This window comes from Bufo gargarizans, chromosome 2, assembly GCF_014858855.1.
Source record: "Bufo gargarizans isolate SCDJY-AF-19 chromosome 2, ASM1485885v1, whole genome shotgun sequence".
Lineage (NCBI taxonomy): Eukaryota > Metazoa > Chordata > Amphibia > Anura > Bufonidae > Bufo > Bufo gargarizans.
This window is the reverse complement of record NC_058081.1, coordinates 62,890,649-62,917,327: the sequence shown is the minus strand read 5'-3', so window position 1 is coordinate 62,917,327 and position 26,679 is coordinate 62,890,649. Positions and strand designations below refer to the sequence as shown.

Below are 26,679 nucleotides of genomic sequence, written 5' to 3'. Positions count from 1 at the left end.
ACTTTGAAAGAACTTTGAAACTTTTCCTTATTTTTGTCCGTCTCACTGATCTGGTCGTACCTGCACTGTTTAAATCTTCACAGCTACGAGCCATATGTTCTGTTAGGAGCTGTGCCAGTTAAAAGGAAAGAGCTACAGCAGAAAGGACATTCCCCCTGAGCTGTCCAGGCTGAAGATAATCTAGAAGAGCCATTGGAGCACTGAATGTAGAGATCTCTGGATCCATGTGAGGTACAGGGCTGGTTCTAGCTTTGTCGTGTACTGTCCAAGGTCAGATTTTTTACATCAATCATGACATAGCCCCCTTAATGACTGTTTGGGTCTTAATTACCATCAACCATAACTTTTGTATATTTTCATTTGATAATGTGGGATTACTATTTTAAAACTTTATTTTATACTTACAGTCCTGTATGCCAATATACTGTTCCCTGTGTCTCTGTCACATGAGCTGCTGTATTGGCAGAGTGTCCTAAGGGCCAGATTTCTGGACAGACAGCTCTAGGATCCTTTGTAGGTCCCCAGGGCTGACTACAGACAGCTTCCTCAGTCTCTCTTTGGGGCACTAGGAAACCCAGTGACCTGATCATAGGGGGAATCCGTTTTGATCATACCGTGACAACTTGTTCAAAAGGGTGGGTCCAAGCCACTCTTTGCACCTTTGCTCCTCCTACTTTCTTTGTCAGTCCACCCCTTCTCCTTTAATGATAGGGTCAGGTTTTTGCATTGTCATCTCATCTGGCCCTGTCAATCAAAAAGGAGAGGCAGGGGCTGGCAGGAGGAGCAAGTGTCACAGAGCGAATTGGCCCCACACTCAGTGCACTTAAAGGGCATCTGTCAGCAGATTTGTACCTATAAAACTGCCTGACCTGTTACATGTACGCTTGACAGCTGAAGACATCTGTGTTAGACCCATGTTCATATATGCCTGCATTGCTGAGATAAATGAAGTTTTATTATATGCAAATAAGCCTCTAAGAGCAATGGGGGTGTTGCCATTACACCTGGAGGCTCTGCTCTCTTTGCAACTGCTGCGCCCTCTCCACTTTGATTGACAGGGCCAGGCAGTGAAAATGTCTCACACCTGGTCCCTTAATCAAAGTGCTGAGAGAGCTGAGCCTCTAGGTGTAATGACAAGGTCTGTCATGAACTCCATTGAAAGTCAATGGGGGACGGATCAGTTTTCTATTGCGTCAGATTGTGTCAGAGAAAATGGATCCATCCCTATTGACTTGCATTGTGGGTCATGAGAGATCCGTCTTGCTCCGCATCCCATGACTGAAAGAAAACCGCAACTTGCTGCGGTTTACTCTCCGGTATAAGAACACAACCAAATGGAACGGAATATTTTGGAGCATTCTGTTCTGTTCAGTTACGTTAAAGATAATATAACCGGAGCCGTTCATAACGGATGCAGATGGTTGCATTATCATTAACGGAAGCGTTTTTGCTGAACCCTGCCGGATTCAGCAAAAACGCTAGTGTAAAAGTAGCCTAATGGAATTTAACATGTGATCATCTGATCACTTCTCTTATAGACTGCAATGATTTAACATTACAGTCTATGGGAGATTCGCTATGCTCTTTTGGAGAATGGCTCCATAAAAACATCTCTGTGGAAGGCAGGGTAGCCTTTAGCAGGCTCGAAGCTACCACAGTGAACTAATGGCTCATCCGATCTCCACACAGGGGAGCCGTTCTGGACCAGGGACACAATTGACCATGGCACAGAATTAAATGTCTGTGATTGGCATTAACAGACATTGCCTCTAGGTGTCTGCTGTTTAAAACAGCATCATCAAAGGTCCTATTCCTCAAAGAAGAAGACAGAAGAGAAGCCGGCTGCGCGATCATGTGGATTAAGGTGAGTTACATTTTTATTTTATTTTTTAACCCCTCCAGCCCTATTGTACTATGCATTCTGTATTAAGAATTCTATTATTTCCTCTTATAACCCCTAGGACGGAACTCTATGCTGGAAAACAAAAACGCTAGTGTGAACCTAAGGCTGGGTTCACACTTGAGCGTTGCGCAAACGCGCGTTTTACGCGCGTTTTTGACGCGCATTTTTATGCGCGTTTTTGTAATAGTAAACGCGCGTTTGACGCGCGTTTGTGTGATTCACTACAGTGTCCTATGGCCACAAACGCCCCAAAAGTCGCTCATGTACTTTTTGGAGCGTCGGGCGTTTTACAGCGCGATCGTACGCGCTGTAAAACGCCCAAGTGTGAACCATTCCCATAGGGAATCATTGGTTTCTCCTTGTTGAGCGTTTTACAGAGCGTAGGAACGCGCTGTAAAACGCTCAGGTGTGAACCCAGCCTTAGGGTACTTTCACACAGGCGTTGTTTCATTTTGGCAGGCAGTTCCGTTGCCTGAACTGCCTGCCTGATCAGGCAAACTATATGCAAACGCATGTCATATTTTCTGACTGATCAGGCATTTTTTAGACTGATCAGGATCCTGATCAGTCAGAAAAATGCCCGATCAGTCAGAAAAATGCATTGCAATACCGATGTCACCAGGCAAAACGGATCCGGTATTAATTTTTTTCTCATTTTTAAAGGTCTACGCATGTGCAGACCGGAAGGACGGATCCGGCTTTCCAGTATTTTGAATGCCGGATCTAATCGGCACTAATACATTCCTATGGAAAAAAAATGCTAGATCCGGCATTCAGGCAAGTCTTCAGTTTTTTTGGCCGGAGATAAAACCGTAGGATGCTGCGGTATTATCTCCATCCTGATCAGTCAAAATGACTGAACTGAAGACATCCTGATGCATCCTGAACGGATTACTCTCCATTCAGAATGCATGGGGATATACCTGATCAGTTCTTTTCCAGTATAGAGCCCCTGTGACGGAACTCTATGCTGGAAAAGAAAAACGCTAATTGCAATCTTTTCTTCCGGCATAGAGTTCAGTCGTCGGGGCTCTATGCCAGAAGAATCCTGATCAGGATTATTCCCATGCATTCTGAATGGAGAGAAATCCGTTCAGGATGCATCAGGATGTCTTCAGTTCAGGACCGGAACATTTTTTGGCCGGAGAAAATACTGCAGCATGCTGCGCTTTTTGCTCCGGCCAAAAATCCTGAACACTTGCCACAAGGCCGGATCCTGAATTAATGCCCATTGAAACGGCCTTATGCTAAACATCGTTTCGGCGCATTGCCGGATCCGACGTTTAGCTTTTTCTGAATGGTTACCATGGCTGCCAGGACGCTAAAGTCCTGGCAGCCATGGTAAAGTGTAGTGGGGAGCGGGGAGCAGTATACTTACCGTCCGTGCGGCTCCCGGGGCGCTCCAGAGTGACGTCAGGGCGCCCCACGTGCATGGATCACGTGATCGCATGGCACTTCATCCATACGCATGGGGCGCTCTGACGTCATTCTGGAGCGCCCCGGGAACCGCACGGACTGTAAGTATACTGCTCCCCAGTCCCCACTACTACTATGGCAACCAGGACTTTAATAGCGTCCTGGCTGCCATAGTAACACTGAAAGCATTTTGAAGACGGATCCGTCTTCAAATGCTTTCAGTTCACTTGCGTTTTTCCGGATCTGGCGTGTAATTCCGGCAAATGGAGTACACGACGGATCCGGACAACGCAATTGTGAAAGAGCCCTAATACATGTTTGTTTGTTTTTTATGATAAAAAACACAAAAAAAAAAATATAAAAATAAAATAATAAAAAATAATACAAATAAAAATAAAAATATTAACATTCAGAGAATAATACAAATAATAGAACTATTTTTTTTTATAATAAATAATTTTATAATCACAATGAAGAATTATGTGTAATTAATTGATCACAAACGAGTGTATAATTCTTGTCACTAATCATGATCATGCATTTACTCTTGTTAAATAGGCTAACTAAAATTGCATCAAAGTAAATAAAATGGAAAGTAGAAAATCAAAAGTACAATTAAAAACTAATAATAAAATAATGTATTAATACATGATTATAAAATTATACCATCAATTCATGTATAAGTATCTAACCACGCTAAAACTAACTAAATTATAGCATATATTAATATAATAAAGTGCATCAGATACATCTATTCCTGTGATATCATCCATATCATCCATAGTGCTCAATGAGAGAATCTGTTAGATCTCAAGATCTAGAGCATGTGCAGTGGTAACCAAATAGTACTTAGAATCAAAGACTGCGAGCATGCGCAGTGAAAGGAATAGTGAAGTAGAAATTCTAAGTTCTCGAGCATGCGCAATAGATGCGCTGCGACGAGAATAAGCCTAAGTTCGCTGGAAAGTACGGGATCAGCAGGGGTCAAGTCCTGGGAAAAAAAGTGTGGAAACTCACCCAAGATCCACTGCCACCCCAACAACCCCCCCCCCCCCCCCTTCACCACCACCAGTGCAGGGTAAGGCACAAATCAGCACAATTGTATTAAATAAAATCAATCATTGACGGAAATATTCTGTCATTACGTCAAAACGTAAACAAAAACTGGAATTTGCGCTATATGTCTGTTCAGGAGTAATTTGTCTGTTTCATATTATAAACTCAGCGTATACCGTATTTTTCGCCCTATAAGATGCGCTCCCCCCCAAAAGTGAGGAAAAATAGCACTGCATCTTATGGAGTGAATGCTGCAATTTTACACTGATACATCGCTGCCGCGCTGCTGCACAGCACGGCCGGCGTGTGTATCAGCGGGAGGGAAGTGGGACTGGGGCCCGGCATGTTGTTTTGTAATGGCAGCGGGGCCCGGTGCGGTCACTGTATTCTACTATAACGGGCCCCGCTCACTGACATAATCATATAGGCATAGTTAAACTGTAAATTCATTCATCCAGGTTGTAGTACGGTACTTACTACTAAATTCCATAGCAGACAGGAGGCCGGGCGAGCGGGCGGGAGACGGCAGCGTAACTCACTATGTCACACGCCTGCGCCGCCTGCTTCATTCAAGAAGTGGATCTCACAAGCAGACCCAGAAACACCAGTGTGAAAGTAGCCATAGCTGTGGCACTCAGCACATTAGTCTGTAGCCACTTTTGCAAGAGGTGAAGTAAGTCATAATACTGGGTCCTCGTAGTCTCAGCTGGCTTAAACCCCCACTGATGTACCTGCTGGGCCCGGACCAACACATTTACCCCCAGTCTTGCCAAAATCTCACCCTTTACCTTTTGGTAGTCGGCCGCTTGATCATACGGCAAGTCGAAAAATACACCTGCTGGGAATTGGATGCTAGGAATGGAGCGACGACCTCAGCCCAATGGTCACCACCTCAATCCACTGCCCTTATGGGCACTTTCTCGCACATCGCCAGGTAGGTTTCGATGTCGTCTGCGTTAGTCAACTTAGGAATCATGGCACGGACTGCTTTCCGGGCGTCGTGGACGCTCGGAGTTGCTCCTGCTGTCTGCAAAGCCATCACGTGTTGTAGCAACTGGTTATTCTCCTGCTGCTGCTTCTTAGCCTTGCGTTGTCTCTCGCTGCAGATTAGCCTCCATGAGGGCCTTCACAACAGTCTCCATTTTGTCGTGGGGCACTGGTTGTAATACAGCTGGTTTAATGTACGACATACAACCGTGCCTGAAAAATGCAGAAACCAAAAATATTGGCGTTCATGCCAGCCTCACTGCTCTTGCGCGCATCCTCCACCAATTATGGAGTTTCGCTCTGGTAGATAGGGTAAGCGGGCGCAGTACAGAGGCAAAATACAAGTTCTTAACTCAAAACGTCAGTGTTTATTCACACTTGAGGCAATTGCACAAAACAGCAGGTAACTTTGCAGTCTTGGTGTTAATTCACACATAATGAAAAGTTCATATAACACAAGTCACCTTGCTGGCAGTTCTGCCTCCAGTAGTCCACAGCAGGCTTTAGGGGGCCTGTTTCCCCAGCATGTGGCTCTCAGCCCTCCAGCACGGCACAAAGCCTCAGATCCCCAAAATAGAGACATCTCTACTGAGCCCAGCTGCCTATTTAAGGACAGCCATGTGCTGCCAAAACCCAGACCGACACTTAAACTCCGGTCCGGTATTTGACCTTACCGGGCTGGAAACCAGCCCACCCGCACATGTTTGCCTTGCCAAACACAACCCCCTCACTGTGTCACAGTGGTCACCTATGAATTTATATTGGAGTATTGGAGTATTGAACATTATGGATGGCCAAGATGGTTTTCTGGTCACCTACCGAGTTTCCGGGTAGAGCTCAATACTTGTGAGCTGATCATACATTTCGTTACCAAGAGTTAACTATTTCTTGCTAGATAGTACACCCAAAAAGCAAAAGTAGACAAAATGGCTACAGGTTGAATGTCTGCATGTAAAACCATATGATCTAGACTTTGCTATCATGCACATGGGGTTAATGGCCCAGTAGTAGTTGCTTCATCATTGCCTTGATGTGTTGGATCAGGGCTTAATCATCACTGACATACTTGTCAGCTCTGTCCTTGCTCCCGCTGGCCTCCAGTAAATGATGTTGCGTCCTTATCTGTGTCATTACAGCCTTGCATCCTTCAGACAAGAGGATTTAAACAGAGTTCTGGATCCTCTCCAGCAATACATAGTAGATATACACAGAGCAAAGACATCCAGTCTACCTTCATAGCTGGCAATACAGAGGACCTTGCAACAGAAGTGGACTTTGGAAATCTTGACCACCAACTGACTATATCAAGCTTAGGAAACCTCATCTGCTACAGACTCCAGAGAAGACAGAGTAACTTCCCCATAGAGACCGGCAACGTAATTCTGTAAGCTATGTTACCTGCCACCTTCAAACTTTGTGCTGGGATATCATACAGACATCTTCGTAACATGACAGGTGAGTTATCAAATTAATCTATGGATCAGTACGGAGAAGTCTACATCTTAGGGTGTGGTATACATCTTTAAGAGGCACATCTACTCCACCTGAAAGCTTAATGTAATATATAATACGGCCTACAAAACACATGTACGGGTGCACTTGATATAGATGTAAAAAATATATGTTTAAGTCGTTATTGAAAGAAAGTAGAGATGAAAAAAGACAAGCTCGGAAAGTTCACCTAATTGTTCTATAGCGTTGATCCAGAAGAAGGCAAAAATGTTGATAATCCCCTCATAGATGGAAAAAGTCTATGAGGGATTTGGGGATTGTGAAGGATGTGGTATTCCCTTAATATATTACAGTAGGTATGTCCTAATATAGAATGACCTCACTGTTGCATGTATCTTTACCTCTTTTTATATACAGTAGATATTGTTACCCTAAAATCAATTGCACCTCGTTGGGTGTTTTTGTTTCAAGGCATTTACAAGGCATTTTATTCAGTGATCCTTTTCAGGATTTTGTGTTATTTGTAGTTTGCACATTTTTTGAGGGAGAAGTAGAGGTTCCTTGGGATCAGAAAAGAAATTGAGGGCATTATCCATGAGCTACAGTAGATATTGACCCCCATGTTAATAATAATATTGCAAGACCTCCTTGAGTCAGCCACCCAATGGTGGGTTATCTTCTAGATGGGTGGTCCTGTCAAAGAAGAGCCAATATACACACGATAAAAGGTCATTGAAACTTTGTCACAGAAAATCTGGTCTTCATAAATAGTAGGCCTTCTTAAAGAGGTGTTTGTTTGGAGAGATTTCACTGATCACATGGTAATGCTCAACATACTGTATTACATTTCTACCAATTCATTTCGGTTATTTGCCACCTTATCTATACTGTCTTCCTAATCCAGTACCTTATTTGAAGGAAACATTTATGGCAGTCAGACTGTCTCACCAGTAAATGGATGGGTCAATGTGAAATACCCAGGTCCCCAATGCAATATCTGTAACAGGAGCCCCACCTATCTTGCAATTTATAATACTGGTGTCTTCTTATATTGTAGAGGGGCCTATGAACCCCCTCAGGCACCAATGCTTGCACCTGAACCCCCATACCTACATCTTTGCCCTGGTTCTTGAACATAAATGGGCCCCTAAAACAAACAGGCCCTTATAGTGAAACTATAACACTTTCGGTCCAGGTGTATAGCCCACTGTCTTCATGGAACAGTATAATATCTTCCAGATTATGGTAGATTATTGGAATAATTTAAATATCCGTCTGCTAAGTGGCAATTCCTATGTTCTTGGCAATACTTAATGAGGGGCGATGATGAGCACATAAACTGGGGTATGATGGAAGTGACATTCAGAAGAAATAATTTAGCAATGCCTAAATCACATAATTTCAGAAAGTTTACTTCTCAGTTGATGTTAATATAACCTCTCACCAGCGTTGCCCTTTAAGTGTTTAGTCAGCATAGCAACTAGAATTCATAATTGAAAAGCAATGCGTCTGATTCTGCTTGTAGGAAGTATAAGATGAGCTCTCATAGACTTCTACATCCAAGCCAGATGATCTTTTATAGTGAGAGAATACTGGATTATGGAGCTATTCTTCTCTAGTAAGGATTTGTAGGGACTCTTTGGGAAGATGAACAAATTCTGCGTAATAGTAAGACAGTGCACCCTCAGACTAGACAGTTTTAAATTGTGCAAGACATTACAAATACACATTACAAATATAATGAACTGAAAGAAACGCCGCCAAAAGCATCAGTAAAAAGTACAGTGTAAGGCACACGATCAATGTTGTGGTCCGCATCCGAGCTGCAGTTTTTGCGGCTCGGGTGCGGACCCATTCACTTCAATGGGGCCGCAAAATATGCAGACAGGCACACGGGCGGCTTCTGTGTTTTGCGGATATGCAATTTTCGGACCGCAAAAAACGTAACGGTCGTGTGCATGAGGCCTAAAACACTTGTAATTCATGGCTTTGTTTTTACAAGAAAAATGCAAAATCAAGTTTGTGTGAAGAAGGAAAATGTATAATTTATCACATCAAAAATATGTTGTCAATTCTCAGAAAATTGCAGCAAAACTCGCAACCTTAAAGTGTAAATGTTACATTTAGTTTTTTGGGGTGATAATGTGTAGGGACAGGGACAGGGAACATTTTTCTAATGTACTTTATTAAGGGAAAACCTTTATTTATAGTAGAACACTAGGGCTGAAATGTCCCTTAAGCAGCCATCTTTTTCAGAGCCTATTCTAAGGGACATCCATCTTCCTAACAGGGCAGTGCTGCACTGACTAGGAAGATGGGCTGGGAGCTGGCGGGAGCCTGCCCTCACTGCTCCCTCATATAGTGGGGATATAACAGATGAAATATATATCTTCTTACTGCCCACTGATCACCAGCGCTGTCAGCCGGGAGTGATGCCTGTGTGAGCGGTAAGCGCTCAATATTAGTAATGCAGGGAGGCAGGGGGAAGCTCCTCTACTGTATACAGAGACAGTAATATACTATAACTGTCCCTATATACAATGTAAGAACTTCCCCCTGCCTCCCTGCATTGCCAGTATTGAGTGCTTACCGCTCACACAGACATCGCTCCTGGCAGTTGTTTGGAGATACCTAAGTTATAGGATTTTTATGTTTTGCTACATTTAAAAAATGTAAAAAAAACTTTAAAAAAATAAAAAGATTAGTTTGTGTGGTCACATTCTGGCATCCATAATTTTTAAATTTTTCTGCCAACAGAGCTGTGAAAGGGCTCATTTTCTGCAAGTTGAACAGTAGTTTCTACTGGGATACATGCAACCTTTGATCATTGTTAATGCAAATTTTTTTGGAAGGTGAGGTGACCAAAAATGAAAATTGTGGCACCCCGTGTTGGAAAGCAGAGAGAGCTTCCTCCATCTATCTAACTGCTCAGATGCCATTGACTGCAGTATCTGGAGGGTTAAACTGCTCGGATTGGAGTTATCTCTGAACCCAGAGTGAGAGCAGGGTGCAAGCTGTATGGCACAGCAGGCACCCGCTAGCGATGGCGCAGGCCCAGCTCCTCAGCCGTGTTATTATGTGCTTATGGAGCTGAGCGTTAAAGGGGTTGTGCCATGCAAAGATATTGATAACCTGTACTCAAGATAGGTGATCAATATCAGAATGGCAGGGGTCCGACACCGCCACCCCACCTTCCAGATGTTTGAAGGGGCAGCGGTGCTTGTACGAGCGCTGCTTCCACTTTAAAATTACCTGTGAATCATCTCACTTGTTGGCGTCACTGTGCGTCAAGTGCAAATGAGACAACGCACAGGTTGACAACGCACTGCTGCCCCTTCAAACATTTGATCATAAGGGGTGTCAGGATTCGGACCCCTGACCATCTGATATTGATGACTTATCCTGAGGATAGGTCATTAATATCTTTCCACTGCACAACCCCATTAACTAACATACACCTAGGAAGTATAGAGGTTGAGCCACCAGAAGAAATGATCACCTAACACGTGTAGGTATTTGATTAGTCACCGACCAAAATTATGAAGTGTCCGAGTCCATGGAGTGAATGGAGCACTGGTTACACATGTGCAATGCTGCTCTATGGGATGGCCAAAAAGGAAACGAGTACAGCACTCAGCTATTTCTGGGCAGTCTCATAGTTCTGAATGGAGCTGCAGTGTGCAGGTGTGACCAGTGCTCCATTCAGTCTGGGAACTTTCGCACCTCATTGTTGTAATTGGTGGTGGCCCCTGCGGTCGGATCTCCACTGATCAGATACGTATAACACTTTTTTGTCAGGTGATCGCATCTTTCATGCAGCCCCTAAAATCATCATTTGTGGGCAGCAGGTTGTCCTAAGTGAACAGGGATGTGCTGCCAAAAGATAATGAATCTGTATGGGGATGAATGATCACAGTAGTGATTGTTCATCCCTACACAGAGATATAGCTCTCTGAATGCAGCTCTACTACAGATCAAGGATTGTGAAAATGGTTCATTTCCAATCAATGCCCTGCACATCAATCCATCTAGAAGGGCCTCAGACTGATCCAAACAAATTGATTAGATACATAAAAGGAAATCAGCGTTCATAGTTTCTTTACAATGTTTTTTCTAGTTGTATGTACAGAGATCAAATATATTCAGTCTCCTTTTTTATATACGAAACCATGAGAAGATCCTCTGTGTAGATCTGTATAAGGATAGAGCTACAGGGAATGATACATCATAACATAATTAAAGGGGTTGTCCCACAATTATTTTATTTTTACAGTTTTCAAACCAGCACCTCCATCTGAATACTTTTGTAATTGCATGTAATTAAAAATTTTGCATTGCCACTGAGTTATTCAATAAAATATATCGGTATAGCACCACCACCATTTTTTTCTTTTTTTTCTTATTTCTTTGACCTGCTCAGTGAGAAGGCTGCACATGCTCAGTTTCATCCTTCAACTGCCTCCTGAGCTGTGATAGGCAGAGCATAGACACGCCCCCTTAGCTGCAGCAGTAAAGACACTCCCCTTGAGCTTTCAGCTTGATATAAGTCTAGCAGAACAATGAATGAGGAGATCTCTGGATCCATTTGAGGTACAGGGCTGGTTCTAGATTTGTTAGAAAAAGGTTGTCATGGAGTATATGATGTGTAATTTTCATGTTTTACACTAGTCATGGGATAACCCCTTTAAAGTAAATCTACTTGCGACCTTCAAGTCAATGTGACACACAACTTGCCTGAAATCCAGCAGGTTTGTATTTGGATTTTTGCATTCACAAGCACCAGCCTTGCACACTGGGAATACCCTTTCAAGAGTGTATTCACACAGTGTGGTGATATCATGGAACTTGCAGTGTTGTCACTATTTCGTGAAAATCAATATGACAACACAGTGTTAATGAACCAAAAACTGCAATAATCAAAATTGTCTTGAGGTTAGAATTCATTAGAACAGGCATGGACAATAATGTGTGGGAATACATGCTAAAGTAAGCATTGCATAACTTAGAGGCTTCCATTGATGGCAACCCCTTGTGGAGACCTACCCATACAGCTCAGTTACCTTTTTTCAGAGATACCCTTCAAAATAATCCCACCATAGCTAATAATGACCCAGAGCTGGCAATGTTAAATAATATATTATTTTTTAGGTCTCAGGAAAACGGCTGCAGTAGCTCTTTCACATGAACTGGAAAAGTTGGCTCTAGTTGGGCCAGGACCCAGTCAATGGATAAATCAAGTGAGAAGAAGAAGCTCGCTACTGAGTAAGTAACTACTATTTTGCTACCTCAAATGTCTTACTCGATCCAGTGGGCAATTCAAGAATGGAAGCATGTCATGGTTATAACTTTTTTCCTTAGGTTCCAGGCTTGATGAGAAACCCTACAATGAAGTTGAGATGTCCTACCTCAAGCAGGGAGAAGAAGCCCTAAAGAAGTCAATGAACATCCTGGAAGAACAAGATGGATGGAAAGTGGAAATTGTGGCGGTACGATCTCTAAATATTCTGTAATATATACAGTACCTTATATCATGTTAGACAATATCATACCTTATTACTATAATCTTTAGAAGGCTGAAGGACTTTAGTTGATTTTAACTTGCAGAGTTGTTAGCGAATATGTTTTTATCTGGTCAGTTCTTTTTATTATTTCATCTGGTCAGAACTGTATTCACAATTTAGATGCCTTGATTAAGGCACCGTTAGAGTTTTTGATCATGGACTACCTTCACAAAAAATAAGAAAAAAAATGAGGGTGTCAGCCCCTGCCGATGAGTTATTGATGACCTAACCTGATGATAGGTTGTCAATATTAACCTCTGGACAACCCTTTAAGTTAATTCTATAACTTATAATAGTATAATATTAATTTAATAATAATTTGTTTTAAAGAAAAATGGAGATAAAGTTCTCAGTAAAGTCCTCCCGGACATCGGAAAGGTCTTTAAGCTTGAAGCCGTAGTGGAGAAGCCATTGGATAGTGTCTATGGAGAACTGGTGGACAATATGGAGAATATGGGAGAATGGAATCCAAATGTGAAAGAAATTAAGGTAGGAAAATGGTTCTAAATGTGGCGAAATAACTGTGCATGTGCACCGAGCCCTGGAGGAGCCGATGCAGAGGATGAGAGTGGTAGTGGCCCTGATAAAATGATGTGTCACAGTGTAATCCCTAGGGATCGGTGCAGTGAAATAGTGGTTTAATGAATCAGGCTAGAAGTAAAAGAAAAAGTCTCTCATTCAGAAGTAGTTGTGTACAGATGATGAGGTATGTTGGCTGGAAAAGTAGTTGATAATAGCACCTCTGGTATGTTATCATGGCACCTCTGGTATGCTATCTTGCTGATACTTGAACTTCTGGATAACAGCTGAAAGCTGGCACTTGTGGCTGTAGGTGTCCACTGTGCAATGCAGGCTTTTAAGTTGGTATGGTGTGAATGTAATCTAGGTAATGGGCATCTGAACCATAGTCCTTCACCTGCAGCAGGGACTGTAAAGCTATAGCGTCCGGTTTGCTCTGCTGACTGTAAACGCTATCGCTTTTTAGGTACAGACCTGATCAAAAGTTTCAGACCACTTGAAAAATGGCAAAAAAATCATATTTAGCATGGCTGGATCTTAACAAGGTTCCAAGTAGAGCTTCAACAAGAAGAAATGGGAGTGAGACAAAACATTTTTGGAGCATTCAATTTAATGAAAACAACGAAAAAACTGAAACAGACTGTTTTTCAGCTGATCAAAAGTTTAGGACCACACCTCCCCAAAAAAACGAAACCCCCCTCCAAAACAGAAATCCAACTTCCAAACATGCGCCGTTATTGTTTATCACTTAAAAAATTTGTTTCGGTATGCTTGATTCAAGCGTTTCCATGAGGTGAGTGGGAACAATGTTCCAAGTGGTGAAGACGGCCGCACGAAGGCCATCTACTGTCTGGAACTGTTGTCCATTTTTGTAAACTTCCCTTGCCATCCATCAAAAAAATCTCATCAGAGAATAAAACTTTCTTCCACCTTTGAATGTCCCATGTTTGGTGCTCTCTTGCAAAGTCCAAACGAGCAGTTCTATGGCGTTCAAGGAGACGAGGTCTTTGAAGACGTTTTTTGTTTTTGAAGCCCTTCAGTCTCAGAAGCTGTCTGAGGGTTATGGGGCTGCAGTCAGCACCAGTAAGGGCCTTAATTTGGGTCGAGGATCGTCCAGTGTCTTGACGGACAGCCAATTGGATCCTCCGGCTCAGTGCTGATGAATTTTTTTGGGGTCTTCCACTTGACTTTTTTGTTCCATAACCCTCAGGATCATTTAAGAAATTCCAAATGACTGTCTTACTGCGTTCCACCTCAGCAGTGATGGCGCGCTGTGAGAGACCCTGCTTATGCAGTTCAACAACCCGACCACGTTCAAAAGGGGAGAGTTTTTTTGCCTTTGCCATCACAACGTGTGACTACCTGACAGAGAATGACAATGAATCCACATCTTTGCACAGACTTGGCCTTTTAAAGGCATGTGGTCCTAAACTTTTGATCAGCTGAAAAACAGCCTGTTTCAGTTTAATTGTTATTTTCAATTAATTGAATGCTCAAAAAATGTTTTGTCTCACTCCCATTTCTTCTTTTTGCATGCTGAAGCTCTACTTGGAACCTTGTTAAGATCCAACAATGTAAAATATGATTTTTTTGCCATTTTTCAAGTGGTCTTAAACTTTTGATCAGGACTGTATCTGTATATTTGGTATTTTTGTAGGGTCTCTGGAGTAGTGGTCTCACAGAAGAGTTCCCTAAGACCCTTGGTATAGGAGCTCAAGCATATGATTTCACATTCCTCACTATTCCTCATTATACATACTAATAATAGTACAATTATCCAATACTTTATAATCCCCGCACACAAGCAGTTTTAATCTACATAGGGGGGTGGGGGTTATTTCCCCTTACAATTAATTATTTTAATAATAACAGAATAAAATGCAAGTTTTAATATAACAGTGAAATTGGGGAAATGTTTTGCTTTAGGGCTTATCTGTTTTTCAGTAATTGAGTAAAAGTAGTATATTAACGCAGCTGTATAATGTAATGAATTTAACTGGTATAGCAACATAGCAGTATAGTACAACTAACTGGTATATTAAAACAGCAGTGTAGTGGATTGAATTCAACTGCTATATCAATGCAGCAGTATAATGCAACTAACCGGTATATTAATGCAGCAGTATAATGTGTTGAATTTAACTGCTATATTAATGCAACAGTATATTGCAACTAACTGGTATATTAACACAGCAGTATAATGCAGTTAACTGGTATATTAACACAGCAGTATGATGTGTTGAATGTAACTGCTATATTAACCAGCAGTGCAATGCTTTGAATTGAACTGGTATATTAGGGCAGTTGTACAATGTGTTGAACTGTGCAATTTTAAACAGTAGCAAAATTGCAACTAGTTTTTAGAAAAAAAAATGCACAATTGCGCAGCGTAGCCAGCGAAATGGTTTATGGGAATTTACCTATAAAACTATTGTAAACTGTGGAAGCTGATTGGCTCACAGGCTAAAAGTCAGCCTGTTAGCCATCCAGGGCAAGTCCCTATCCATCCCAGGATCAGGTGATCCTCCATTTTCATCCTCCCTGCCCTGATTCCCTCCACTATTCACCATAAACTGGCGGGTGCCATCCAAAACAAATCACCAAAATTTTAGATTTGTTTGGCTGCAGAATTTTTGTGAAATTGTGAAAGTATACGATTCTCATCTCTAATTCCATTTCTACAGTTTTCAGTATTGTCTTTTTTGCCATATCATTATTCTGTATTTTTGACACTACAATACTGTATCTTGTGGTAATCCGGTAATTTATAGTAAATCTGTCAGGCCTCAGACACACCTCACAAGTAGACACTGGGATGTTGCCCCATTGATTCTAACTTAAGAAAATTGTTAGGGCCAAAATCAGCGTGGAATCCACGTGTTTTTTTTTTAGCCATGCAGCGGGCACCTTCCCCCAGGGCCCTTTAAGAGGAAAAAAGTACTTGTTTTTGTGACGCCAGTTGCAGAGAATCAACAAGGGCACAGGGCCCCTTTAAGTGATATTGTGGATGGTACTCAGGTGTAGGAATGCCAGAGTGGTGTAGGGTGGCCTAAATGTCCCTTAATGTTGGTGCACATGCCACGGTGCTCCTACCTGGATACGCTGGACCCTAGGCGTTGGCTCCGAAGCAATGAAAAGGGGGTTTGTTGATGAAGGGGATGGAGAGTCCAGACCTTGTGATGAAGTTGATAACAACTTTACTTTACATAAACGTTTCTCCAAACGATTTTCAGAGTTTGTCTTAGTGCCAGCAGGCTTTAGCATGAAACTGGCAGGCAAACTCCACTCTGCTATATCTGTCATTCTCTGGCTCTGCTGTGCTGGCAGGCTTAAATAGAATCTCTGCTTCTGCAGGATGTTGCAACTTCTCTCTTGTAGTCTGACTGTAGGATTGTCCAGGGATCTATACTTCCTGGTTTCAGAGGCTCCTAGCTGTGGCCTCCACATCCAGAGCTCTAGCTGGCCTAGACTTGCTGAACCTTCCCCTAGCAGGGGGTAAGCTGAACTGACTAACTAACTAGTCCCCTCCCCTCCTTAGAGGGAGAGTTAGAATGGAAAGAAGGGTTCCAATCTCTCGAACTGTAGCTCTGCCATGCTTGCTGCCACCTACTGGTGAACCAGGCACATCACATTTGAACATAAACAGTTGCAAAATAGGAAATGCACAGTGTTTGGACCTGAAATAAATACACATGATGACATGAGGTTAGCCAGTTAAAGACAGTAGCGGGGTGCAGAAGTGGTAATGCCACTCTGGGGCGTTACAAGTGCAAAAATACACTTTTTAGTTTTTTTATGCCATTTCTTGACGCGTCTTTTACAGCTTGAGGTTTTTGATGATAGATTTGACGCAGATTTGTACCAAAAAACACGCGGAAAACGCACAAAAAAGGCAAGGACGCAAGGAGATTCAATGCTGATTCTGCCCCAAGATAGGGCATGCTGCTTCTATTTTACATGTGCAAGTGCTACTTACCATTGAAATGAATTGGAGGCTATTTTGAAGTGTTTTTGGAGCTGATTTTGAGGCAGAAACGCTCCAAAATTACCCCTAAAAACTATTTGGCAGGTGGGAGTTAGGCTAGAATATTCACATATGCAGATTACACCATAATATGATAGGATTAGGTTAAAAGTTAAATTGTGTTGCAGTATTTTTTATTTTTAGGGGTACTATGTGGACAGATTTTTTGCCAGAAACAGCACCATCCTGGTATGTTTACTGCATCTAGTATTGCAGTTTATCCGTATTCAAGTCAATATGTGCTATACCAGACCCAGCCTATGGACAAGAGTGGCGCTGTTTCTACAAAAAGTAGATCCTTTTTTCTAACTTCATGACACTCTCCGGTGTAGACGTAGATACCGTGTAGGTGTCTATTACAGTACATGCTTTACAAATATACTGAGGGGGACTTATTGGACCACTACTATTTTTTTTTTATTGCAACCAGACAATGAGCTGACACAAATCTCAACACTGATGTTGACTTGTCAAGACGGAAGCCCCGGATAAACCACGTACCGGTCTCTTCCCTAGTGCAGAGAGTGCCAGATTCATTGACATGGGTGCACGCTGTTGATTCGTATATGTCAAAAAAAATGCTGCATGTACTATATAAGCCAGAAAAGTCAGGGAACCTGTCAGTGGGAAATCCACTAATAAACCAGGCACAGTGCCTTGTAGGTATAACTCAGCTGAATGTTACGATACCCGTTGCTTCATTCTAGAAATAAAAGATTTTTAATTAATATGCAAAAGAGCAGTTAAGTGCACTAAGGGCGGGCCTAAGCAACACAGTGCATCCTTGCCCCTCCTGCTTCCTCTTCTGGCTCCTCCCTCTCCTTCCTGATTGACAGAACCAGATTCCTGCACGGTCAATACCAAAGGTTCTTATATAAATACCATTCTTCAAGTGCTGCCACCTTGAGGCTAGGATGTATAGTTTCATATATAAAATTAGGCTTTTGACTTAGAATCCCAATATTTTTATTTCATGACATTTGTTCCCCCTTTAACCGCTTCATTACCAGAGTGTTTCCCCTCCTTCCTTACCAGGCCAATTGTTTTTGTTTTATCTAACTGCAAATAACTAATTCATTTCTGAGTCAGTCTTCATGTATTTGGCATTATTTTTCACGGGACATCTGAGACCTTCTTTTGTACCATTAGATGACAAATATAATATAAAAAAATATATATTTAAGGAAACACCGTGAAAATGATGAAAAAATATGTAAATTGTTTTATGTTACAAAAGATTTCAAGACAAAACATTTAACATTTAAGAAAGCAAAAAGGAAAAAAAATGTGTGTATGTTTGTATACTTTACACACACAAAGTCCGCTATACCACTGCTAAAACAAATCGTTTTTTTATTTTCTAATGGATGAAAAGTGGGGGGCCGGGGGTGGTGGTTGGGGTAATTTTCTTTATTTCACTTTTTATGAATTCTTTTAAATACATTTTTATTAATTTAATTTTTGTTGTTGAAAAAAGTGAATTAACCTCTTCCTGCCACAGTCAGGGCAGAAAGAGGTTAATTCACAGACTGCAGGCTCACAGTTAATTTTACAGTCAGCAAGGGGTGCTCTCACATCGAGAAGAGTGCTCCCCTCTTGGCTTTTACACTTTACATTGCGATGGATCATTGTAGCACCCTGCTACAACGATGCCATGCAAAGAGATCGCTTCTGTCTTGGGCATACTGTGAACGTGTGACCGCAGAGATCTGCAGCGCCACGGGACAACTATAGGGAAGGAGCATTCCTAGGAACGCTGCTTCCTGATAACTGCCATGTGTAAAGGTGCCACGATCATCCAATGTACTACCGATCACTCGTCCCCATATAGAGCAGGCAATTATCAGGAACGTACAGTTCATTCCAGATAATTGCCTGCTGTGTTGGCCCATGTAAAGAGGCCTTTAGTTCTTGGATATAATATGCCTTCATTAGGCGCTTATCATAATTACACTACTGTCCAACTGACTTGCGGTTTTTCGGCATGAAGAGGTCTCCTGACATGTATTAAATATGCATTTCCTTGGTCCGTTATCACCATGTCCTTGGTGTCTGCTCTGCTGTCTGCCGTTATCTAATCTCGGTTAGTTACAGTTGTGTAGGCTGAGGGCTCACTTGCTGGCGGTGGTTAAAACCACATACCTCAAGTATTCAGATCAGCGGTAGACGGTACAATTTTATTTTTTTAAATAAAATTAAACTTTTTATTTCTACTTGAATTCTAATACTAGGTTTTCAACCTTGGTTATCATTTTTTTTTTTATATAAAGCGCAGCCGATCTATAGTTCTAGTGCCTGAAAAAGCTATGGACTGCTTTGGGGCATTTTGTTTTTCTACTGAACTACATACGGTAAATGTTTGGCTGCAATCATTTTTGCTATTGGGTTTTATTAAAACTGTTGCAGTGTTTGGCTTCTGCAGTTTCTATGTATCACAGTGCATAGCAAGCTGCAGAATACTATTCACAGCAAATCCATCAAAGAACACTCTGACAGCCCAGTCTGTAGCACCTCGTTTTGCTCCCTTGAACGCTTATAAAGCTGACATCCCTTTTGGTTTATTTTACTTGGTTGGTTAGATGATTTGTGTTCAGTAGAACAGAGATAAGGACTAGAGACTGAGCTGTAAGAGAGCTTGTTTGCCGGATTGGACTGTGAATGGTATTCTGCAGCTTGCTGTGTACTGAGATACATATAAGCTGCAGAAGGCTTATAGAAGGCTGCATGTTGAAAGCCATTACAGTAGGAGGTGCTTAAACATTTGCATAAATGACCAGTCATTTCTAATAGCCAATTTTTCCATAAACTTAAAAATGATGCAGAACAATATTATGATTTTAAATATGTTTGATGATCAAGTCAAGACTGAGATGTTCAACGTTCCTCGCTATCAGTATTTTTATTTCCCAAAATGGCGCCACTCTTGTTTATTGGCTGCGTAAGGTATTACAACTCCACCAAGTGAATGGGACTGAGCTGCAATAATACACATAGCCCATGGACGATGATGGTGCTGTTTCTGGCCCCCCTTATCTTTACACTCATCCATACGACCCTGCTCATTCTAGGGTGGAGTGAAAGTTGGAGGTGATTTGGTAAATACTTCCCCTTTCTCTATTTCCGGCAGATTCTCCAGAAGATTGGAAAGGACACAGTAATAACACATGAGAAAGCAGCAGAAACTCCTGGGAATATTATAGGACCTCGGGATTTCGTGAGTGTGAGATGCAGCAAGAGGAGAGGCTCCACCTGTATTCTTGCCGGAATGTCAACACGATTTAGTGAAATGCCTGAACAGAAAGGATACATAAGGTATAAGATGTATAGGCCTGCAGCAACTGTCAATAGAGGAGGCAATTGCAAATGTTGCCCGTGCATCTGGGGTTGGGGCAAATCCCCAACTATCACATCATATATAACCGTGCTGTTCTCTTCTGTGACAGAGGGGTCAATGGACCGCCTCAAGCACCTGGCCACAGGATAGAATATTTCTAACATACAATGATCTTTACAGGGCCATTGTAAATTGAAACCAGACTCAACATACAATGCCTCAGACTCAGATCCAACCAGTCAACATGGCCATTTCTCTGGTCTAGTAGCTCCTCTGTAGTACTAATTGTCCTCCACTGCCCTCTGTCTGTGCCAGGATAAGCCGCTCTTTTGGATACCAGTTGAGCGGCGACTCCCATTTTATTTTTGAAGTACATGTATGAACTATACAAGACCCTGAAGAAGGTCCTGTCATCACCATAGAAAATCATTTACAGCTTCCAGCATCTAGTTCTGTTTTATGTAAGGTCTTGCTTTATATATCTTGGTTATCTGCTTATTTTTCTTAAAACTTCACATTTTCTTATTCTGGGATGACATTTTTGGGCTTTGGAACCAATGACTGGTTTTCCATAGACTCAGGTTACAATGGTTTCACCATACAATGGTCGTCCTGGAACCAAATTATATTGTAACTGGAGGGACCACTGTATATGGTAGGACACGTCATTAATGATAATTATGGTATAATTTTTACCCTTTCCTTTAATACACCAAACCCCTTTAAGAAAATCTGGATGACAAAATATCATAAATCACATAGTGTGTCCTTAAACTCTGGCATGATGACTGTAATAACAGTAAAAATAAATTATATTTGTATATTCTTCCTTCCAGGGCAGAGAACGGTCCAACATGTATGGTACTTCACCCAGTACTTGAAGATCCCTCAAAAACCAAACTAACTTGGCTTCTTAGTATTGACTTAAAGGTATTTAGATATTATAAAGTGCATTTATTAGAATCACAGCCTATTCCTATTGTGGGTCTGTGATCAAGAACCTTGGCTTACACTCATTAAAGGGATTGTCTCATTTGAGGCACTGGTGGCATATTGCTAGGATATGCCACCTATGTCAGATAGGTGCAGATCCCAGAACGGTGAGGTTCCAGTAAAGTGAGGGACAGCACCCCGCGCATGCACAGCATACTCTTCAAAAATTTGAAATCAATGGACGACACAATGGACAAGCGCTGCTGCCGCTCCATTCACTTCTCGGCTATTTTCGTCAGTCCCATAGAAATGAGGGTGGCCACACATGCAGCTGCTCTCCGCTCACTTCGAGGTCCCATTCTGGAGATTGGTGTGGGTCTCAGAAGATAGGTCATCAATATTAAACCACTGCACAACCCCTTTAATTTATAGCGGTGCTGAGATTTCAGCTGACCCCACAAGATGGCTAAATGAACAATTTTTTGTAGTAATAAACTTCAGTTTCACCATAGCCATCTCCAATTCCTCAGTCAACATCTCAAAATACACTCCAGTCACATCTGTGTGAAAAGAGGCATACAGTGCCTATGTAATACCGCCATACAGCATAGGTATGAAAAGCGCAGCTCACTCAGTGTGCTAACATAACTTTTTTTTTAATGTAAGTTCCATCGTAGTCATAGTTTCCTGATTTTACCTCAAAAGAACTTAGTCTCATCTATTTCTCCACTGATCTACCACATAATAGTGCTGAATAATACTACCATACACAACCCATAAAACAATATTAATTCCACTACTTCCATTCTACTCAAGCAACTTTCCCCTCACATTAGGAATATTTGTTGAGGACATTGGCCCATTCAGTTGCCAGCTCCATAGTATCTTCTACACCTACTTTCCATGACCTGCGCAGCCCCCTCTTTAGTTTATGTCATTTTTGTATTTCTTATAATAACCCATTTTCTTCTCTCTTTTGTTCAGGGCTGGCTGCCAAAGTCTATCATAAACCAAGTGTTGTCCCAGATGCAAGTGGATTTTGCTAAACATCTACGTAACAGGGTCGCCATGTCCACTGCCAGCCTGTCACTCTGCTAACCGTTCTTCCTCATCATCATCACATCCGACCTTACAAAATTATGACTAAACTATTATCAAGTTCTTGCTGTTATCTTAAATGTATGGGGTCATTTATCAAACTGGTGTAAAGTAGAACTGGTTTAGTTGCCCATAGAAACCAATCAGATGTCACCTTTTATGTTGGACAGCTGAATGAAAGGTGGAATCTGGTTGCTATGGGCAACTAAGCCAGTTCGATAAATGACCACCTTATTGTTTGTCCTACAGACCTTCTCTTCCACCTTATTTTCAGGGTAGTTCCACTATCTTCTAACATATTTCCCGAATAAAAGTCCTGTGCCTTTGGAAGGTCACCTGAACCTCTTTGGTGATCTGAGAGTTCCGTAATTTGTAGAATCTCGACTATTGGCATTCTTTGATGGAAACTTTTGGAAGCTATGGAACTTTCCGACCAGTGCTGAAGGGGCTGTGGTGCTTTACTGAGAGTTGTTGCCTTTACTCTGGTCTCAGATAGGTAGCCCCAACTCATGGATCCCCATCATAATGTTTTAGAACATGTCTATTTAGAATGCCTCTTTAAGGAGGTCCTGTTCCCCATTGGAGGCAGCCATTTTGTAGATTGAAATATTATGGAACCTAATATTTCATGGTAGCCAGTGAATTCTGTCAGACTTTCCCATAAAAAGGACCAGATTAGAAACCGCAAGACACCTCTAGTACCACTTCTCTCCAGGGGAACTCAAGTTTAAATTCATCCTTGTTTCCTCAAGTTCCCTATACAAATGAAATGGTCGGTAGATCCCGTTGAAACCATTGTGATCACCAGTAAATGTCCAATTTATAGGGCCAGATGAAGAGTTGAGGGGGCTGTTCAGTATTTTTTTTTTTTTACATAAAACTAGAAAATACCTTTGAGCTTATTTCATAGTCAGATTTTACTTGAGACCTTCCTACTCCTTGGGCATTGAATAGGAGCTGGAGGGGGAAGCCAAATTGTCATTACTGTCATGTACTGGTATAATTGTTATGAATGATGGAAAATATTAATGTACATTTTTGTGCAATTAGCATAAGTACCAGCTTGTTCTAAGTTTACTTTAAGGCCTCATGCACACGAACGTGTGCCGGCCAGGCCTGTGTATTGGGGACTCGCTGTTTGCAGGCCACAATACGGTCGTGTGCATGAGGCCTAAAGCAGATCTAAAACGTCAAGTTCTTAAAATCTGCAGTAGGGCAGTACAATATATATTATTATGGACATGACTGTAAGATCATGGTGAGGTGATAGCTGCTGTCTCTGCTCATTTATAGAGTATTTACCCCCCCCCCCCCCCCCACACACACACCCAACAAAGTTCTTGGACTAGAGGTGTATATAGAAAGGGACCCATATATTAAACATGTTCACACAGTCACATACCCATAATAGGAGTATAAATGTTTGCTTATACCGTCGTTGCCATAGAGAGGGTAGTGTCTTTTTTAATGTTCCTACCAACCAATGAATATTAGGATTTGTCTAAGAGGAGCTGTCTCCACCCCCTAGGAGCCAAATGTTTTGCCTCTATAGTAGGGATCAGCAACCTTCGGCACTCCAGCTGTTGTGAAACTACAACTCCCAGCATGCTCTTTTCACTTCTGTGGGAGCTCAGCAAACAGCCAAGAAAGTGTGCATAATGGGAGATGTAGTTTCACAACACCCGGGGTGCCGGAAGTTGCTGATCGGTGCTCTATAGTATATTTACCCTTGCCTTAAAGGAGTTGCGGGCACTTGGTAAAATGCAATTATTACCGGAGAACCCCTTTAAGTCGGAGACTTATTAAAAAAAAATATATAAATACCAGGGGATAATGTATGGTGTTAAAAAAAGGCATGTGGACGGCTGCCAGCCAAATAAAGCACTCTGTGTCACTGGTAACGTGTGCAGGATTGTTTTATATTTTTTACAGGGACGGACTGGAAACTTAAAAGTGGCCCAGGAAAATAAAATAAAAACTAAACGTGTCCCCATATTGTAGCGCCATTTTCTGTCCTCCGGGTACATGATTCTCACAGTGTTAATTACTGCTGAGCTCATTATGTACCCAGCCAGTGACAGAGAGGAGGGCTTGGGTGGACCCCTGGGCATCAGCCCACCGGGAAATTTCCCTTTAAAGTCTATGGCCAGTTCGTTCCTCCCTTTTAAACACCATGACAGCTCCCTGACATTTTACCAGTCTCGGCAACCCCTTTATATCATCCTGTGTCAATTCTGACATTTTCTTTGTAATAATCTGTTCTTTGAAAAGCTGGGCGACAACCAATGTGGCTGCTAGACCAGCTCCTGTAAAGCTGATCACCCGACTTATCAAACTGGTGTAAAGGAAAACTGGTTTAGTTGCCCATAGCAACCAATCAGATTTCGCCTTTCATTTTCCAAAGGAGCTCTGCAAAATGAAAGGAGGAATCTGATTGGTTGCTAGGGCAACTAAGCCAGTTTTCCTCTACACCAGTTTGATAAGTCTACTATGCTGTATTTTCTTCCACAGCTTACCCTCAAATCCTCAGCAGAAAAATCTTCTCCATGTCAGTGTAGTTTTAATCATCACATTGTCACCTAAATGTGTGAAAGATCTGGCGGCTCGTGGCTGCAGCCAATGACCGGTTGAGCAGCATTCACAGCCTTTTTTCACTCCATTTTGAGACAATAGCAAGAGGTGGGATGCGATGGGAACCCAGCACTGTCAAAACTGCATGGGTAGTTTGTTTACAGCATGTGCAGCTCCTGGAAGTTTTAATTTTCTTGAGCTGGAATACCCCTTTAAAGGACCCATTCATGACCATGTCCGTTTTGCGGTCCACAAACAGCGGAAAGGCAAAATACATGTGCGTCCCGCACTTTCCCGTTCTGCAGGTCCCGCACTATTGTGAAAATACCACAGTACAGAGACGAGCGTGAAATTATTATTTTTTTCGGAGCCCCAGAACAGACATACTTTTGCAGCCCCATAGAAATTAATAGGAAAATTCTGTTGTGTACATGGGGCCTAAATATCAGCACAAAAATAGACGTTTTAAGGTCCAAATTGCACCAAATAATGAACACAATATATAAGTTGAGGTCTAATATACAGGTAGTTCGTTTCTGGATAAGTTAGGAAAGTTTATTAATGCACATTTATTTCCCAGGTCAAAAAGGGGAGAATAAAGCGACTTGAGTCAAAAAGAAAGAGGGACACTGGTGGAGGAATAGGGAGGCATGATAACAATGTGACCACCATCTTCATGTACAATACGGAATCCTAGTTTGCCTCCCCCGCCATGGCTTTCTTGGTGTAAATTCAGGCTATTAAAGGGGTTATCCAAAGTATAAAACATGCCCCCCCCCCCCATGGCCGAGCCTATCAGGACCACCCTCGTCCGTATACCCTACTGGATGTTAGAGGATACAACCAGCGTGGATCCTGCACTTTTACACCTTTCCCCTTGTTATATTTTTATATCGTTATTTATTGCTACCCATTAATATTATATTGTATTTAATATTTATGAACCAGTTGCATAACTTATTTATATATTTAATTTTATGGTTGAGCTTTTACTTGATTAATAACCAAGTTGAACTTCAATAAAATATGGTCCTCCTGAAGAAATGTGCCAAAGTGACGAGGTCAGCTAGAGTCAGGAGGGTTTTATATTCTTCATGCAGATCCTTTGGACCAAACTTCCACAGACCCCACCAATCTGGCTGCAGACCATTCCTGGATGCCTATACAGCTGTTTGTGCCTGCATTCTCCATGTCATAACTGGAGCATCGACTCTCATGACTATATGTTGTACCATTCTTTCATTATTCCTGCTAGAAGTTATGAATAAATTACCAGTGGTTTTCAGTGAAGGTCCAGACGAGCATTACCACTTGAGCAGTGGCGTACATAGAGAAGTGAGGGCCCCATAGCAAGGATCAAACCAGGACCCCCACACAGGACAGAAGGGTTTCTGCCTAAACCCTTTTTTCCACTGCTTAATTTGCAAAAAGTTGTTCGTTTAGAAGGTGGAGTCCTGTCCAAGTTTCCCCCCACCCCAGTAGAAGAGGAGATGATTGCAACTAAGACTGGGCCCCCCTTCTTTGTCCTGGGCCCCATAGCAGTCACCTGGTCTGCCGCTACGGTAGTTACACCCCTGCATTTGAGGGTGTGTCCCTGCAAAGTCTGACACTGGCAGCACTGATTGTATAATGTCAGACTGTGTATTGTATAATGTCAGACCCCCCCCCCACCAACTGGTGCCACCCATGTGGACCTTCATTGTAAGCTCATTCATAACTTCTATTAGGCCTCATGCACACAAAACGTATTTTCTTTCCGTTCCGTTTTCTTTTTGCGGACCGTATACAAAACCATTCATTTCAATGGGTCCGCAAAAAGAAAGTT

The 26,679-nt window shown here is 42.0% G+C and overlaps 1 protein-coding gene across 2 annotated transcripts; it reads left to right on the top strand.

Moving 5' to 3' along the window:
• The first annotated feature begins 196 nt into the window (after positions 1-196).
• On the top strand, positions 197-26,679 carry STAR (steroidogenic acute regulatory protein). Of its 2 annotated transcripts, XM_044279050.1 has the most exons (8): positions 201-270; positions 6,499-6,817; positions 11,963-12,076; positions 12,173-12,300; positions 12,706-12,864; positions 20,046-20,230; positions 21,089-21,182; positions 22,170-26,679. In XM_044279050.1, the coding sequence occupies exons 2-8, from the start codon at positions 6,754-6,756 to the stop codon at positions 22,281-22,283; spliced, it is 858 nt and encodes a 285-aa protein (XP_044134985.1). In that variant the 5' UTR covers positions 201-270; positions 6,499-6,753; the 3' UTR covers positions 22,284-26,679. The 2 variants fall into 2 exon arrangements, with proteins under 2 accessions (XP_044134986.1, XP_044134985.1); XM_044279051.1 differs by lacking the exon at positions 12,706-12,864 and having other exon boundaries at positions 197-270.